The following is a 17,607-nucleotide window of genomic DNA, read 5'->3' as shown; positions in this document are numbered from 1 at the left end:
GGCGTTGGGGCCAGTGGGCGTTGGGGCCAGTGGGCGTTGGGGCCAGTGGGCGTTGGGGCCAGTGGGCGTTGGGGCCAGTGGGCGTTGGGGCCAGTGGGCGTTGGGGCCAGTGGGCGTTGGGGCCAGTGGGCGTTGGGGCCAGTGGGCGTTGGGGCCAGTGGGCGTTGGGGCCAGTGGGCGTTGGGGCCAGTGGGCGTTGGGGCCAGTGGGCGTTGGGGCCAGTGGGCGTTGGGGCCAGTGGGCGTTGGGGCCAGTGGGCGTTGGGGCCAGTGGGCGTTGGGGCCAGTGGGCGTTGGGGCCAGTGGGCGTTGGGGCCAGTGGACCGGGGGGCGTTGGGGCCAGTGGACCGGGGGGCGTTGGGGCCAGTGGACCGGAGGACGTTGGGGCCAGTGGACTGGGGGCATTGGGGCCAGTGGGCCAGGGGGCATTGGGGCCAGGGGGCGTTGGGGCCAGTGGACCGGGGGGCATTGGGGCCAGTGGGCCAGGGGGCGTTGGGGCCAGTGGACCAGGGAGCGTCCGGGGCAGTGGACCAGGGAGCGTCCGGGCCAGTGGACCAGGGAGCGCTGGGACCAGTGGTCCAGGGGGCCTTGGGGCCAGTGGACCAGGGGGCCTTGGGGCCAGTGGGCCTTGGGGCCAGTGGGCGTTGGGGCCAGTGGGCATTGGGGCCAGTGGACCGGGGGGGCGTTGGGGCCAGTGGGCGTTGGGGCCAGTGGACTGGGGTCATTGGGGCCTGTGGGCCAGGGGGCGTTGGGGCCAGTGGACTGGGGGCGTTGGGGCCAGTGGACTGGGGGCATTGGGGCCAGTGGTCCAGGGGGCGTTGGGGCCAGTGGACCGGGGGGCGTTGGGGCCAGTGGACTGGAGGCATTGGGGCCAGTGGGCCAGGGGGCGTTGGGGCCAGGGGGCGTTGGGGCCAGGGGGCGTTGGGGCCAGGGGGCGTTGGGGCCAGGGGGCGTTGGGGCCAGGGGGCGTTGGGGCCAGTGGACCGGGGGGCATTGGGGCCAGTGGGCCAGGGGGCGTTGGGGCCAGTGGGCGTTGGGGCCAGTGGACTGGGGGCATTGGGGCCAGTGGGCGTTGGGGCCAGTGGGCCGGGGGGCGTTGGGGCCAGTGGACCGGGGGGCGTTGGGGCCAGTGGATCAGGGGGCGTTGGGGCCAGTGGACCGGGGGGCGTTGGGGCCAGTGGGCCGGGGGGCGTTGGGGCCAGTGGGCCGGGGGGCGTTGGGGCCAGTGGGCCGGGGGGCGTTGGGGCCAGTGGACCGGGGGGCGTTGGGGCCAGTGGACCGGGGGGCGATGGGGCCAGTGGACCGGGGGGCGTTGGGGCCAGTGGACCTGGGGGAGTTGGGGCCAGTGGACCGGGGGGCGTTGGGGCCAGTGGACCAGGGGGCGTTGGGGCCAGTGGACCAGGGGGCGTTGGGGCCAGTGGACCAGGGGCGTCTACCTTGCTGATGTATCAACTCCCACTCACTGTCAGATAATAACAGGGAACAGTAGCTTTGGCAACTCAAAGTATATTAGTGTTTAATTGATATTTACTTGTGAGAATAGTTGCATTGTGAGTGTGAGGACCGGGACTCACCTGGTAAACCACCACCACGTCAGGCGGGAGAGAAAGCCAGCGCTTATTTCAGGGCACGGATTCTGTGGTAAGAGCAGAACCAGTCAGCTTCCCATAGGCCATCCTGTCACCCAACGATCACGCCTTGCTGACCCCCTGAACACTCTGCCTGATTGGCACCCCTCCCCAGTGGAGACATTTGTTCTCCCCACCAGCGGTGTTTCTGGGCACCTTCCAAACCCACAACCTCTCAACAGGTAAAGACTAGAGCAGCCAGTGTGGGAACCGCCTGCAGGCAGCCCTCCACGCTACGGATTTGCAAATCAAGTCACTCCTCTGCTCTCCCTTTCTGACGTCGCCTTTGTCAGTTCCTGCACCCACCCTGCACCCCTGCACCCACCCTGCACCCCTGCACCCACCCTGCACCCACCCTGCACCCACCCTGCACCCACCCTGCACCCCTCCGCCACCCACCCTGCACCCCTACACCCCTCCGCCACCCACCCTGCACCCCCCTGCACCCACCCTGCACCCCTCCGCCACCCACCCTGCACCCACCCTACACCCCTCCGCCACCCACCCTGCACCCCTCCGCCACCCACCCTGCACCCCTACACCCCTCCGCCACCCACCCTGCACCCTCCGCCACCCACCCTGCACCCCTGCACCCACCCTGCACCCCTCCGCCACCCACCCTGCACCCCCCTGCACCCCTCCGCCACGCACCCTGCACCCCTCCGCCACCCACCCTGCACCCCTGCACCCACCCTGCACCCCTCCGCCACCCACCCTGCACCCCCCTGCACCCCTACACCCCTCCGCCACCCACCCTGCACCCCCCTGCACCCACCCTGCACCCCCCTGCACCCCGCCGCCACCCACCCTGCACCCCTCCGCCACCCACCCTGCACCCCCCTGCACCCCTCTGCCACCCACCCTGCACTCACCCTGCACCCACCCTGCACCCATCTGCCCGCTCCTCTCACCTGTATCCACCTATCACTTGCTAAAAAACAAAACAAGGGGCGTGGCTGTGTCCTGCAGCTGCGGCTCACCGGCGGCAGTCTCTCTGTCTTTTTGTGTGTTTTTTGTCTATTGTCATCGTTTAATGTACGTTTTGTTCTATTTTTAACTCTGTGTATGTGGGGGGGTGGTGGGGGGAGTGGGGGAAACCTTTTTTCTAATCTCTTCCTCAACGGAGATGCGACCTTTACCGTGTCGTATCTCCGTTCGCGCTACGGCCTAACACCGTGGAGTCGGCGGCCTCCAGCTGGGATCGACCTTGAAGACTCCGGTCGCAGGGCCTGGACTTACCATCTCGGAGGCTTCGGCCATGGGCCCTGTAGACCGCAACATCGGGAGTTCGCAGGTCCCTGGCTGGCGACCGGTTTTTGGGAGCTCCAGCCGTAGCAGCTTCGACCGCCCCGAAGCGCAAGGTACGATCGACCCGCCCGCAGGCCCTTCATCGCCCTGCGTGGCTCGACCGCAGCACTTTCCGGTGGGGGCTCAGGACCTTCATCGGCCTGCTCGGCTCGGCCCTGGGACTTTCCATCGCCCGGTGGGGGCTCAGGACTTTCATCGGCCTGCTCGGCTCGGCCCTGGGACTTTCCATCGCCCGGTGGGGGCTTCAAAAAGTTGGGAGCCTCGATCACCTCGTGGCACCACGGGAGAAGAAATGAGGAGGAGATAAGACTTTGCCTTCCATCACAGTGAGGGTGTGCCTAGAGCAATCACTGTGATGGCTGTTTGTGTAAAAATTGTATCTGTGTGTCCTGTGCTTTTTGTTGTCTACTGCCGGACCCTGACGTGAGAGGACGCTGGCGTTGTTTATTCGCCACTTCTCCGTTAGGATAGTTTGTCTGTTTGTTTTTATGTTATGATTGTTTATGTAAAGCGCTTTGAGCTTCTGGAAAGGCGCTATATAAAATAAATGCTTATTATTATTATTATTATTATTATTATTATTATTATAGTGTTTGCTGCAGCCCCACCTCTCTTCCTGCCTTGTCCTCCAACTTTTTCAGTCTGAAGAAGGGTTCCAACCCTCAACCTCATCTGTCTTTTCCCTCCACAGATGCTGCCTGACCGCCTGAGTTATTTCAGCACTTGGTGCTTTGCTGAAGATTGCAGCATCTGCGGTTCCTTGCATCTCCCTGTGGTCTGTAAACAGATGGCCAGTCGCTGACTGCCACTGAGGGACATGGCCACATCTCAGTCCATGTCCCGATCAATGGCCCATGCGGCCATCAATGCCCACAAGCCTCTGCAGACCCGGCCTGTGACGGTCCGTGTTTGCCGTTATACCTGGGCTTCCAGTGTTGGGGAGGGGGAGGGTGATCCAGATCTCAGCTCTGTTAAAGCACACTAGCACTCACCACATCATCCGACACGATGCAAAAGTATGGAGGAGGCTCACTGAAACAGCAGAGGCAGAACTGAGTCAGAAGAAGCGCAAACTTCATGTAGAAGGTGGTGAATCGAAAGACATCAGACACTTGATGCTGTGGAGAAACAGAGCAATTGGTCAGCAGTACACACAGCCCCAGGGTCAGCAGTACACACAGCCCCAGGGTCAGCAGTACACAGAGCCCCAGGGTCAGCAGTACACACAGCCCCAGGGTCAGCAGTACACACAGCCCCAGGGTCAGCAGTACAGAGCCCCAGGGTCAGCAGTACACACAGCCCCAGGGTCAGCAGTACACACAGGCCCAGGGTCAGCAGTACACACAGGCCCAGGGTCAGCAGTACACACAGCCCCAGGGTCAGCAGTACACACAGGCCCAGGGTCAGCAGTACAGAGCCCCAGGGTCAGCAGTACACACAGGCCCAGGGTCAGCAGTACACACAGGCCCAGGGTCAGCAGTACAGAGCCCCAGGGTCAGCAGTACACACAGGCCCAGGGTCAGCAGTACAGAGCCCCAGGGTCAGCAGTACACACAGGCCCAGGGTCAGCAGTACACACAGGCCCAGGGTCAGCAGTACACACAGGCCCAGGGTCAGCAGTACAGAGCCCCAGGGTCAGCAGTACACACAGGCCCAGGGTCAGCAGTACACACAGGCCCAGGGTCAGCAGTACACAGAGCCCCAGGGTCAGCAGTACACACAGGCCCAGGGTCAGCAGTACAGAGCCCCAGGGTCAGCAGTACACACAGCCCCAGGGTCAGCAGTACAGAGCCCCAGGGTCAGCCGTACACACAGGCCCAGGGTCAGCAGTACACACAGGCCCAGGGTCAGCAGTACACACAGGCCCAGGGTCAGCAGTACACACAGGCCCAGGGTCAGCAGTACACACAGGTCCAGGGTCAGCAGTACACAGAGCCCCAGGGTCAGCAGTACACACAGGCCCAGGGTCAGCAGTACACAGAGCCCCAGGGTCAGCAGTACACACAGGCCCAGGGTCAGCAGTACACAGAGCCCCAGGGTCAGCAGTACACACAGGCCCAGGGTCAGCAGTACACAGAGCCCCAGGGTCAGCAGTACACAGAGCCCCAGGGTCAGCAGTACACACAGGCCCAGGGTCAGCAGTACACACAGGCCCAGGGTCAGCAGTACACACAGGCCCAGGGTCAGCAGTACACACAGGCCCAGGGTCAGCAGTACAGAGCCCCAGGATCAGCAGTACACAGAGCCCCAGGGTCAGCAGTACACAGAGCCCCAGGGTCAGCAGTACACACAGGCCCAGGGTCAGCAGTACAGAGCCCCAGGATCAGCAGTACACAGAGCCCCAGGGTCAGCAGTACACACAGGCCCAGGGTCAGCAGTACACAGAGCCCCAGGGTCAGCAGTACACACAGGCCCAGGGTCAGCAGTACACACAGGCCCAGGGTCAGCAGTACACAGAGCCCCAGGGTCAGCAGTACACACAGTCCCAGGGTCAGCAGTACACACAGGCCCAGGGTCAGCAGTACACAGAGCCCCAGGGTCAGCAGTACACACAGGCCCAGGATCAGCAGTACACACAGCCCCAGGGTCAGCAGTACACACAGGCCCAGGGTCAGCCTCCCTGCAGGTTCAGCTCAGCCGCTCCACCACAAACGGCACCTCTGCTTTTTTCAGTTCTTTCTCTGAACGTCATCCCTGCCTGTTGCCAAATCTTCAACCCAAGCCCCAGAGGGAATGCCAGAGATACCGCACGTCTGTACACTCCCCACTCAACTGCCCCACTCACCAGCATCACACATTTCATTTTCTTTGTAGTCATTTAATTACTCACTATCTACCATGGAGAATTGAACAAAACTCCCAAACAGTGCTTGGCCTGCTGTCTGCATCAGTTACCACACTCAGTGCTCCAAATAACTGTGCCCTTTGCTAGTGACAGTTCCATAGACCATAGCAGGGGAACAGGCCCTTCGGCCCATACTGTCCATGCCCAACCTCATGCCGTTAAACTCTCCTCTGCCTGCCCGTCATCCATCTTGTTGGGGGCCATGGCCTGGCACTCAGCAGAGTATCTGTGCCCATCTCCACCACCCACTCACCTCTCTCAGTGCTGCCAGGATTTTAGAGCGGAATGGCGGCACGGCACAGAGCACGGCGAGGAACCAGAAGAGGAGGAGAACGGCAGACGACTGGACTCCACGCAGCCTCTCGCACTGGATCAGGAACGTCGCAACCAACTGTGGGCACAATCAACACTGGCATTGTAAACATCACTGCCAGCAAACACACCCACACCACCCACTCCCACCCGCCACACCCACACGCCACACCCACACGCCACACCCACACCCACACACCCCGTCACCCACACACCCCGTCACCCACACACCCCACACCCCGTCACCCACACACCCCGTCACCCACACACCCCGTCACCCACACACCCCGTCACCCACACACCCCACATACCCCACACCCCGTCACCCACACACCCCGTCACCCACACACCCCACACCCCGTCACCCACACACCCCACACCCCGTCACCCACACACCCCGTCACCCACACACCCCACACCCCGTCACCCACACACCCCACACCCCGTCACCCACACACCCCACACCCCGTCACCCACACACCCCACACCCCGTCACCCACACACCCCACATACCCCACACCCCGTCACCCACACACCCCGTCACCCACACACCCCACACCCACACCCACACACCCCACATACCCCACACCCCGTCACCCACACACCCCGTCACCCACACACCCCGTCACCCACACACCCCACACCCCGTCACCCACACACCCCACACCCCGTCACCCACACACCCCGTCACCCACACACCCCACATACCCCACACCCCGTCACCCACACACCCCGTCACCCACACACCCCGTCACCCACACACCCCGTCACCCACACACCCCGTCACCCACACACCCCGTCACCCACACACCCCACACCCACACACCCCACACCCCGTCACCCACACACCCCGTCACCCACACACCCCACATACCCCACACCCCGTCCCCCACACATCCCGTCACCCACACACCCGGTCACCCACACACCCCGTCACCCACACACCCCGTCACCCACACACCCCGTCACCCACACACCCCACACACCCCGTCACCCACACACCCCGTCCCCCACACACCCCACACACCCCGTCCCCCACACACCCCACACACCCCGTCCCCCACACACCCCGTCCCCCACACACCCCATCACCCACACACCCCGTCACCCACACACCCCGTCACCCACACACCCCGTCACCCACACACCCCACACACCCCATCACCCACACACCCCGTCACCCACACACCCCGTCACCCACACACCCCGTCCCCCACACACCCCACACACCCCGTCCCCCACACACCCCGTCCCCCACACACCCCGTCACCCACACACCCCGTCACCCACACACCCCGTCACCCACACACCCCGTCACCCACACACCCCGTCACCCACACACCCCGTCACCCACACACCCCGTCACCCACACACCCCGTCACCCACACACCCCGTCACCCACACACCCCGTCACCCACACACCCCGTCACCCACACACCCCGTCACCCACACACCCCGTCACCCACACACCCCGTCACCCCGTCACCCACACACCCCGTCACCCCGTCACCCACACACCCCGTCCCCCACACACCCCACACACCCCGTCCCCCACACACCCCACACACCCCGTCCCCCACACACCCCGTCCCCCACACACCCCGTCACCCACACACCCCGTCACCCACACACCCCGTCACCCACACACCCCGTCACCCACACACCCCGTCACCCACACACCCCACACACCCCACACACCCCGTCACCCACACACCCCGTCACCCACACACCCCGTCACCCACACACCCCGTCACCCACACACCCCACACACCCCACACCACGTCACCCACACACCCCGTCACCCACACACCCCGTCACCCACACACCCCACACACCCCGTCACCCACACACCCCACACACCCCGTCACCCCGTCACCCACACCGTCACCCACACACCCCACACACCCCGTCACCCACACACCCCACACACCCCGTCACCCACACCGTCACCCACACACCCCACACACCCCGTCACCCACACACCCCACACACCCCGTCCCCCACACACCCCGTCCCCCACACACCCCGTCACCCACACACCCCGTCACCCACACACCCCGTCACCCACACACCCCGTCACCCACACACCCCGTCACCCACACACCCCGTCACCCACACACCCCGTCACCCACACACCCCGTCACCCACACACCCCGTCACCCACACACCCCGTCACCCACACACCCCGTCACCCACACACCCCGTCACCCACACACCCCGTCACCCACACACCCCGTCACCCACACACCCCGTCACCCACACACCCCGTCACCCACACACACCGTCACCCACACACACCGTCACCCACACACACCGTCACCCACACACCCCGTCACCCACACCCCGTCACCCACACCCCGTCACCCACACCCCGTCACCCACACCCCGTCACCCACACCCCGTCACCCACACCCCGTCACCCACACCCCGTCACCCACACCCCGTCACCCACACCCCGTCACCCACACCCCGTCACCCACACCCCGTCACCCACACCCCGTCACCCACACCCCGTCACCCACACCCCGTCACCCACACCCCGTCACCCACACCCCGTCACCCACACCCCGTCACCCACACCCCGTCACCCACACCCCGTCACCCACACCCCGTCACCCACACCCCGTCACCCACACCCCGTCACCCACACCCCGTCACCCACACCCCGTCACCCACACCCCGTCACCCACACCCCGTCACCCACACCCCGTCACCCACACCCCGTCACCCACACCCCGTCACCCACACCCCGTCACCCACACCCCGTCACCCACACCCCGTCACCCACACCCCGTCACCCACACCCCGTCACCCACACCCCGTCACCCACACCCCGTCACCCACACCCCGTCACCCACACCCCGTCACCCACACCCCGTCACCCACACCCCGTCACCCACACCCCGTCACCCACACCCCGTCACCCACACCCCGTCACCCACACCCCGTCACCCACACCCCGTCACCCACACCCCGTCACCCACACCCCGTCACCCACACCCCGTCACCCACACCCCGTCACCCACACCCCGTCACCCACACCCCGTCACCCACACCCCGTCACCCACACCCCGTCACCCACACCCCGTCACCCACACCCCGTCACCCACACCCCGTCACCCACACCCCGTCACCCACACCCCGTCACCCACACCCCGTCACCCACACCCCGTCACCCACACCCCGTCACCCACACCCCGTCACCCACACCCCGTCACCCACACCCCGTCACCCACACCCCGTCACCCACACCCCGTCACCCACACCCCGTCACCCACACCCCGTCACCCACACCCCGTCACCCACACCCCGTCACCCACACCCCGTCACCCACACCCCGTCACCCACACCCCGTCACCCACACCCCGTCACCCACACCCCGTCACCCACACCCCGTCACCCACACCCCGTCACCCACACCCCGTCACCCACACCCCGTCACCCACACCCCGTCACCCACACCCCGTCACCCACACCCCGTCACCCACACCCCGTCACCCACACCCCGTCACCCACACCCCGTCACCCACACCCCGTCACCCACACCCCGTCACCCACACCCCGTCACCCACACCCCGTCACCCACACCCCGTCACCCACACCCTACCCCCTCCCACACACCCCGTCACCCACACCCTACCCCCTCCCACACACGCCGTCACCCACACCCTACACCCACCCCCACACCCACCCACACCCCCCAACCACAGACCCACCACCCAGCCACACCCACCCACACCCTACACCCACCCCCAGTCCCCCCCACACCCCGTCACCCACACACCCCGTCATCCCCACACACCCCGTCATCCACACCCACCCACGCCCCCACCCCCACCCACAGACCCCTTCACCCACCCACAACCCAGCCACCCCCTGCCACAGTGACTCACCATGCTGATTCCCAGTATCACCGGGGTGACAAAATTGGCCACAGTCCATCCCTTTTTATTGACCATCTCATAGAGGGAGTAGAAGAGATCCAACCAGCAGACAATCCACAGCAGAACCCCCAGGACCTGCAGGAGGGAGAGCCGGGAACAGGACAGTCGTACAGAGAGATACACACAGCGCAACACACAAGCATAGCATGAGTGGTGAGACACACACATCACCTGCCTTAAAGACGTCTCCTCAGAGGCTAAAGACCCATGTCGCTGGAGGACGTATTCCATCCAGCTACTGCACAGCAGAGTGCAGTCCATAAAATCACCATGTTTACATGCTGCCCAGCTCTTCACATTCTGCCATCTCATTCCAGCCATCTGCCACCCACAGACACACAAATCCCTGGCCTCAGATAGACAGATGTCGACCATCAAACCCCCACTGTGGGGTAACAGGAGCAAGTGTACGTGCAAAGTTCAGTCATGCCTTACTCACCCTGGTCTTCAGACAATACGTAGCTCATTAGAGCCAACACTGACACCTAGTATAGAGGCATACCTTCCTGAATCAGCAACAGTGATATCACCAATTGAAGAAGAAAGACTGGCACACACTGGAAAACTAAAGTGGTGGTGTTAGTGCTGGCTGACAGAGGCCAGTGAGGGATGGTCTGTCCAGAGACATGAATAAAGGGAATGCAGATGGAGGCCAGTCAGAAGAGAGACAAATGCTGGAGCTGTGCGAGGCAAAACGCTGCTCGATTAGAGATCTGAAATAGAAACAGAATACTGGCAATGCTCAGCAGGTCAAAATACATCAGTCAGAGAGACAAATATTAAGAGCTAAAGGTTCACGTTGTTGATGTTTCATTTGCTTTGGTTCACTCTGGTACAAACTGGAAGATCTGCTTACCTGAAATCGATGAAATCAGTGAAATTGAAAAATAACTGGGATGCTGCAAATTTAAAATAAGAATGGAGACTGCAGCCCCCTGGAGATCAGGCTAAAGGGTTGACCACAGATGCAGCCTACCTGCTTGTGTTACCACTACGTTTTGCTTTAGTCATACAGCATGGAACCAGGCCCTCTGGCCCAGCCACCAGGATGCCCTGTCTAAGCTAGTCCTATTAGTCTGCTTTTGCTCTAAATCTATTCCTATCCACGTACCCTGTCCAAATGACTTTTAAATGTTTTTGTACCTGCCTGCGCCACTTCCTCCGGCAGCCCGTTCCACATCCCCACCACCCTGTGTAAAAAACCTTGGCCCTTTGCAAGCTGAGGGTCAACCTTTCCCATGCGGAGATTGGTGGACATATAGATAACAAAGGAGGTAGTTGAAGCAGGTACTAAAACAACATTTAAAACACATCTGCACAGCTGCACGGATAGGCAAGGTTTAGAGGGATATGGGCCAAACGCAGGCAGGTGGTTCTAGTGTAAATGGTTGGCCATGGCAAGTGGGCAGAGTGCCTGTTTCTATGCTCCAATGCAGTGCTGGATTAGTCTGTATCTGCTGAGAGAGAATGGCTGAACTCACTGCTGAGTCCTGTGCAGCAGCATGCCAAGTTAGAAGACTAAAGAAATTGTAAATTATGAATTCGAAAAGGAACTCCCAAATTTCTCAGATGTAGTTTTGGATGAAGATTTCTACTTCAATCCAGTTAGATGTGGCATCCATAACTCTTCATTTATTTATCAATTTTGCATAAGCACTTGGCCAAACCTGCCGCCCAAAGGCATTCACCATTCTCTCCATACAGATTCTCTCTAGAACTTAACACATGTGCACTTTCCACTTGTCTCGGCCCATTGATCCAAAACATTAAATGTTTCACTCTCTGACTGACTGAAATAAAAAATGGTGGAGCAGAGATCAATCAAAATCCCTTTGTTGTTCACACATCATTAGATAAAATCACGTGAGCAGGCGATATCTCTTGCCTGAAGGCACTTCCCTGATAGTGCACCAGGGAGTGTTGCCTCAAGCATCGGCTCAAACCTGGGAATCAAACCAGTTACCAAATGATACCAACAGTGGATATTCACTAATGAAGATGACAGCAGTAGGGCAGCAGAGGTAGATTGAAGGAATGACTGAATCATTCACCTGATCCACAATTTGCCTGCTATGGTATGTGGAGCGTTAAACTACTGGAGAAATAGTTCCCAGGAAACACAAACCAATTGCCACATATTTACACAGAAGCTGTTTCATGTGGTTAATTCCATTAATGATTCACTTGCCACTGCAAAAGGGGATTGTGAGTATAACCATTAGTGGGGCTGTTATCAGCACGGCTTCCTGCAGGCATGATGACAATGCGGATTGTGCTACATTCTCCGCTGGGAACCAATATCACCAGCAGAGGCATCACGTTGCCTGACCGCTTCACACAGGGCACCTCACGTGTACCTGCACCCAACACAAGGCTCCTTCCAGCCTGACTGCCTCAGACCAGCCTAACGCAGTCCCAGATCAGCACACAAACTGTACAAACGTTACAAGGAACGTTATACGTCTGAAGAAGGGTCTCGACCCGAAACGTCACCCATTCCTTCTCTCCTGAGATGCTGCCCGACCTGCTGAGTTACTCCAGCATTTTGTGAATAAATCGATTTGTACCAGCATCTGCAGTTATTTTCTTATTATAGAAGAGTATGAACTGGCCCTTCAGCCTCACCGTATCTTCACCGATCATGGTGCCAATCTAAACTGAACCCATCCGGCTGCACATGGCCCAGCTCTCTCCACACTCATGTGTCTGTCTAAATGTCTCTTCACCTTTGCCATCACATCCGCTTCGACCAGCTCCCCCGCCAGCACGTTCCAAGCACTAACCACTCCATGAGGAAAAAACTTGCCTCAAAATCCCCTTTCAACTTTCCCTCTTTCCACAAATTGGCTATGTGCCTGTGTTGACATTTACACCCCATCAGAAAACCAGAGCTGGACTCAATGGCCTGTTTCCACGTTATACTATTCTATAACCAGCAAATTTTAAACATTCTCCTGTTCCCTGTTTTTTGACCCTTTCCCACGATGTATCTACTGTGTCCTAGTCCTCACATTCTACCTGCTGCTATCTGCCTACCTGACGTTGCCCTGCATCCTCTGCTCTGTCCCCACAAAGCAATGCACTACCTCCCTCGTCACTCTTTCTCACAAGATAGACACAAAGTGCTGCAGTAACTCAGCGGGTCAGGCAGCATCTCTGGAGAGAAGGAATGGGTGACTTTTCTGGTCAAGACCCTTCTTCAGATGGGTCTTCGTCTCGACCTGAAACATCACCCAGTCCTTCTCTCCAGAGATGCTGCCTGTCCCGCTGAGTTACTCCAGCACTTTGTGTTTATCTTCAGTTTAAACCTGCATCTACAGTTCCTTTCTACACCTCAGTCTTTCTTCGTCTGCTTTTGTTGCAGTGGTTTATTTTCTGCTCTCTGGGCAGTAATATTTAACCATGCTGCTGTTAATGCAGAGGTATGATTTATTTCTCTGAAGGATTAAAGTTCACTGGGGTGGATATTTAAAAGTTAATGTTACATCCAGGAATTGTAATGGTTTCACGGTCGCAATCTTTTTAATCCAGTTATTTTGTTTAATGTCATTCCCTGATTGTTATAAAAAGAACTTGCATTAACCTTGCGCCTTCCGAAAGACCCCTGGTGTCCACCCATTCATACACCCACCCTCTAGCCTCCTGTACGTCCCGTCAGACTTGCCACCAGTGGAAGCACGGCTTCCCAAAGGCCTGAACACCAGCGAGCCACGCACTCACCGTTTTGGATCTGTTGAGTCGGGTGACCCTGATATAACCTTTGTTGTTCTGTCGGAGATACAGGAAGTACAGGGGGAAGATTAGCAGCAGATAAATACTGGGAATCCAAGCCAGGATGGTTTTCTGGAAACATGGAGTCAGGTCTGGAGTGTCCGTGTGAAAAGTAAAGTTGTGATCCTGCAAGTGGGAAAATGGGGAGGAGAGGGAGAACAGAAACAGGTCAGCTTGTAGATGTAGCAACCCAATATCCAAATCCCAAATAACATGGAATAAATCAAGCACTTCTAACAAAGCTTTGTTGGCTGTCTTAGTACTCTTCACGAAGCTCGGTTTCGAATGCACAGATAAACATCGAGAGAACCATGAGAGGGATGGTTGCTTATCTCAATGATACGAAGTGGAATGTCACAGGGCAAGTTGCAAAGAAACAGTTGACGAATACACAATTCTGGGCTTTATTGATAGAGTATATTAGGAGAGAGGTCATATTAAATCAATTAAACAGAAGCCAAAAATCATTAAACATCCGCAGATGCTAGAAATCGGAAATAAAATAGGAATCACTAAAACAGCTCAGCAGAACAGGCAGCATCTACAGAAAGGAAGTTGCTGTTACTCTGGGAAACTGGATCATTGCCTTCAATGGTGGCTGCCAGTGGAGGATGGATGTGAAAGCATATCAGAAGGTCCAGAACAGATTGATGAGAATGTTCCCGCAATAAGCGTCTACACTTCAAGGATAAATAAATGGGACTGTTATCTTTAGAAAATGATGAGGGAGATTTGATAAAAGTATATAAATTGATTAGGTCTGGAGAGAGGCATCACTGAAGGTTGTTCCATTGTGAACAGGTCAAGGACAAGAAGCAAGACAAATCTTTATTCTTGCACTCAAATGAAGGCCGATATACTCTTGGATAGCAACACATTCCAATCTTTCACCAATTATTGTTTTATGCACCAAAGTCACCAACCTTGCACTTTGCCACATTACAATCCATCTGCCAAGTTTCTGCACATTTGCCTAGCTTGATATACACTTTGCACCCCACTCCAATATCTCACCACGCCAGAGTTCTTCATCATCGACACACACATATGATCCCCACCGCCACATCATTACACTCATTGTGAAAAGCAGAGACACATTTCCATCGCTGGTCATCCCGTTACATACCTTACACCTCCTTTCCCCGTTTGGCAGTTTATTCACATATTCTAGCTCCCCTTCCCTGATGAATTTCACAGAACTTTGGTCAAGTTGTAAACATTTCTAAACCTCATGTACTGCTAACTCACAACCAACGAGAGAGCAGGCCATTCTAGACTGGGTATTGAGTAATGAGGAAGGGTTAGTTAGCAGTCTTGTTGTGCGAGGCCCCTTGGGCAAGAGTGATCATAATATGGTAGAGTTCTTCATTAGGATGGAGAGTGACTAAGTCAATACAGAAACAAGTGTTCTGAACTTAATGAAAGGTAACTTTGAGGGTATGAGGCGTGAATTGTCCAAGATAGACTGGCGATTGATGCTGAAAGGGTTGACGGTGGACATGCAATGGAAGGCATTTAAAGGTCGCATGGATGAACTACAACAAGTGTTCATCCCAGTTTGGCAAAAGAACAAACCAGGAAAGGTAGTGCATCCGTGGCTAACAAGGGAAATCAAGGATAATATTAAAACAAAAGATGAAGCATACAGATTAGCCCGAAAAAGTAGCATACCAGAGGACTGGGAGAAATTCAGAGTCCAGTAGAGGAGGACAAAGGGCTTAATTAGGAAAGGGAAAATAGATTATGAGGGAAAACTGGCAAGGGACATAAAAACTGACTGCAAAAGCTTTTATAGATATGTCAAGAGAAAAAGATTAGTTAAGACAAATGTAGGTCCCTTGCAGTCGGAAACAGGTGAATTGATCATAGGGAACAAGGAGATGGCAGACCAATTGACCAAATACTTTGGTTCTGTCTTCACTAAGGAAGACATAAACCGTCTGCCGGAAATAGCGGGGGACCGGGGGTCTAATGAGATGGAGGAACTGAGGGAAATCCAGGTTAGTCGGGAAGTGGTGTTAGGTAAATTAAATGGATTAAAGGCAGATAAATCCCCAGGGCCAGATAGGCTGCATCCCAGAGTTCTTAAGGAAGTAGCCTCAGAAATAGTGGATGCATTAGTGATAATTTTTCAAAACTCTTTAGATTCTGGAGTAGTTCCTGAGGACTGGAGGGTAGCTAATGTAACCCCACTTTTTAAAAAGGGAGGGAGAGAGAAAACGGGGAATTATAGACCAGTTAGCCTAACATCGGTAGTGGGGAAAATGCTAGAGTCAGTTATTAAAGATGTGATAGCATCACATTTGGAAAGTGGTGAAATCATCGGACAAAGTCAGCATGGATTTACCAAAGGCAAATCATGTCTGACGAATCTTATAGAATTTTTCGAGGATGTAACTAGTAGAGTGGATAAGGGAGAACCAGTCGATGTGTTATATCTGGACTTTCAGAAGGCCTTCGACAAGGTCCCACATAGGAGATTGGTGTACAAACTTAAAGCACACGGTATTGAGGGTTCAGTGTTGAGGTGGATAGAAAATTGGTTGGCGGACAGGAAGCAAAGAGTAGGAATAAACGGGTCCTTTTCGGAATGGCAGGCAGTGACTAGTGGGGTACCGCAAGGCTCAGTGCTGGGACCCCAGTTATTTACAGTGTATATTAATGATTTGGACGAGGGAATTGAATGCAACATCTCTAAGTTTGCGGATGACATGAAGCTGGGTGGCAGTGTTAGCTGCGAGGAGGATGCTAGGAGGCTGCAGAGTGACTTGGATAGATAGGCGAGTGGGCAAATGCATGGCAGATGCAATATAATGTGGATAAATGTGAGGTTATCCACTTTGGCGGCAAGAACAGGAAAGCAGAGTATTACCTGAATGGTGACCGATTGGGAGAAGGGGAGATGGGGAGATGCAACGTGACCTGGGTGTCATGGTGCACCAGTCATTGAAAGCAAGCATGCAGGTGCAGCAGGCAGTGAAGAAAGCGAATGGTATGTTGGCATTCATAGCAAGAGGATTTGAGTTTAGGAGCAGGGAGGTTCTGCTGCAGTTGTACAGGGCTTTGGTGAGACCACACCTGGAGTATTGTGTGCAGTTTTGGTCTCCTAACCTGAGGAAAGACGTTCTTGCCTTAGAGGGAGTACAGAGAAGGTTCACCAGATTGATCCCTGGGATGGCGGGACTTTCATATGAGGAAAGACTGGATAGACTGGGCTTGTACTCGCTGGAATTTAGAAGACTGAGGGGGGATCTTATAGAAACATATAACATTCTTAAGGGGTTGGAGAGGCTAGATGCGGGAAGATTGTTCCCGATGTTGGGGGAGTCCAGAACCAGGGGTCACAGCTTAAGGATAGCTTTTAGGACCGAGATGAGAAAACATTTCTTCACACAGAGTGGTGAGTCTGTGGAATTCTCTGCCACAGAAGGTGGTTGAGGCCAGTTCATTGGCTATATTTAAGAGTGAGTTAGATGTGGCCCTTTTTGCTAAAGGGATCAGGGGGTATGGAGAGAAGGCAGGTACAGGCTACTGAGCTGGATGATCAGCCATGATCATATTGAATGGCGGTGCAGGCTCGAAGGGCCGAATAGCCTACTCCTGCACCTATTTTCTATGTTTCTATGTTCACAGGCTGCCTTCTCTGATTACGAGCATCTGCAATATTTCCCCATCTCCTCTTGGTGCATTTATACTTTTAAAACTTTTTGTTTGAAATTCATGAGTTTTTTTCAATGAAAATCATTGCCTGCTTCCTGTCATATCTTGTTTCATCATTCCCCACTCCAGCACAACTCATG

General features: G+C 56.5%; 1 protein-coding gene across 1 annotated transcript; it reads right to left on the bottom strand.

Annotated features, from left to right (window-relative positions):
- Window positions 1-1,569: 1,569 nt before the first annotated feature.
- On the bottom strand, window positions 1,570-14,839 carry LOC144591229 (ATP-binding cassette sub-family C member 3-like). Its single transcript, XM_078395507.1, has 6 exons — window positions 14,822-14,839; window positions 13,757-13,933; window positions 9,986-10,111; window positions 6,034-6,171; window positions 3,928-4,053; window positions 1,570-1,635 (listed from the first exon to the last, which is right to left on the bottom strand). The coding sequence occupies exons 1-6, from the start codon at window positions 14,837-14,839 to the stop codon at window positions 1,570-1,572; spliced, it is 651 nt and encodes a 216-aa protein (XP_078251633.1).
- Window positions 14,840-17,607: the final 2,768 nt, after the last annotated feature.

This window comes from Rhinoraja longicauda, unplaced genomic scaffold (genome assembly GCF_053455715.1).
Source record: "Rhinoraja longicauda isolate Sanriku21f unplaced genomic scaffold, sRhiLon1.1 Scf000737, whole genome shotgun sequence".
In the NCBI taxonomy this organism is placed as follows: domain Eukaryota; kingdom Metazoa; phylum Chordata; class Chondrichthyes; order Rajiformes; family Arhynchobatidae; genus Rhinoraja; species Rhinoraja longicauda.
Note: the sequence above shows the minus strand (reverse complement) of the source record. Positions and strands in the feature narration are given on the sequence as shown.

Excerpts from the sequence above, each read along its gene's own strand:
- LOC144591229 (XM_078395507.1), bottom strand. Across the intron at positions 10,112-13,756 it reads GACTCAACAGATCCAAAACG|GTCCTGGGGGTTCTGCTGTG; the intron begins GTGAGTGCGTGG and ends TCCCTCCTGCAG. Across the intron at positions 1,636-3,927 it reads GCATCGTGTCGGATGATGTG|AATCCGTGCCCTGAAATAAG; the intron begins GTGAGTGCTAGT and ends CTCTTACCACAG.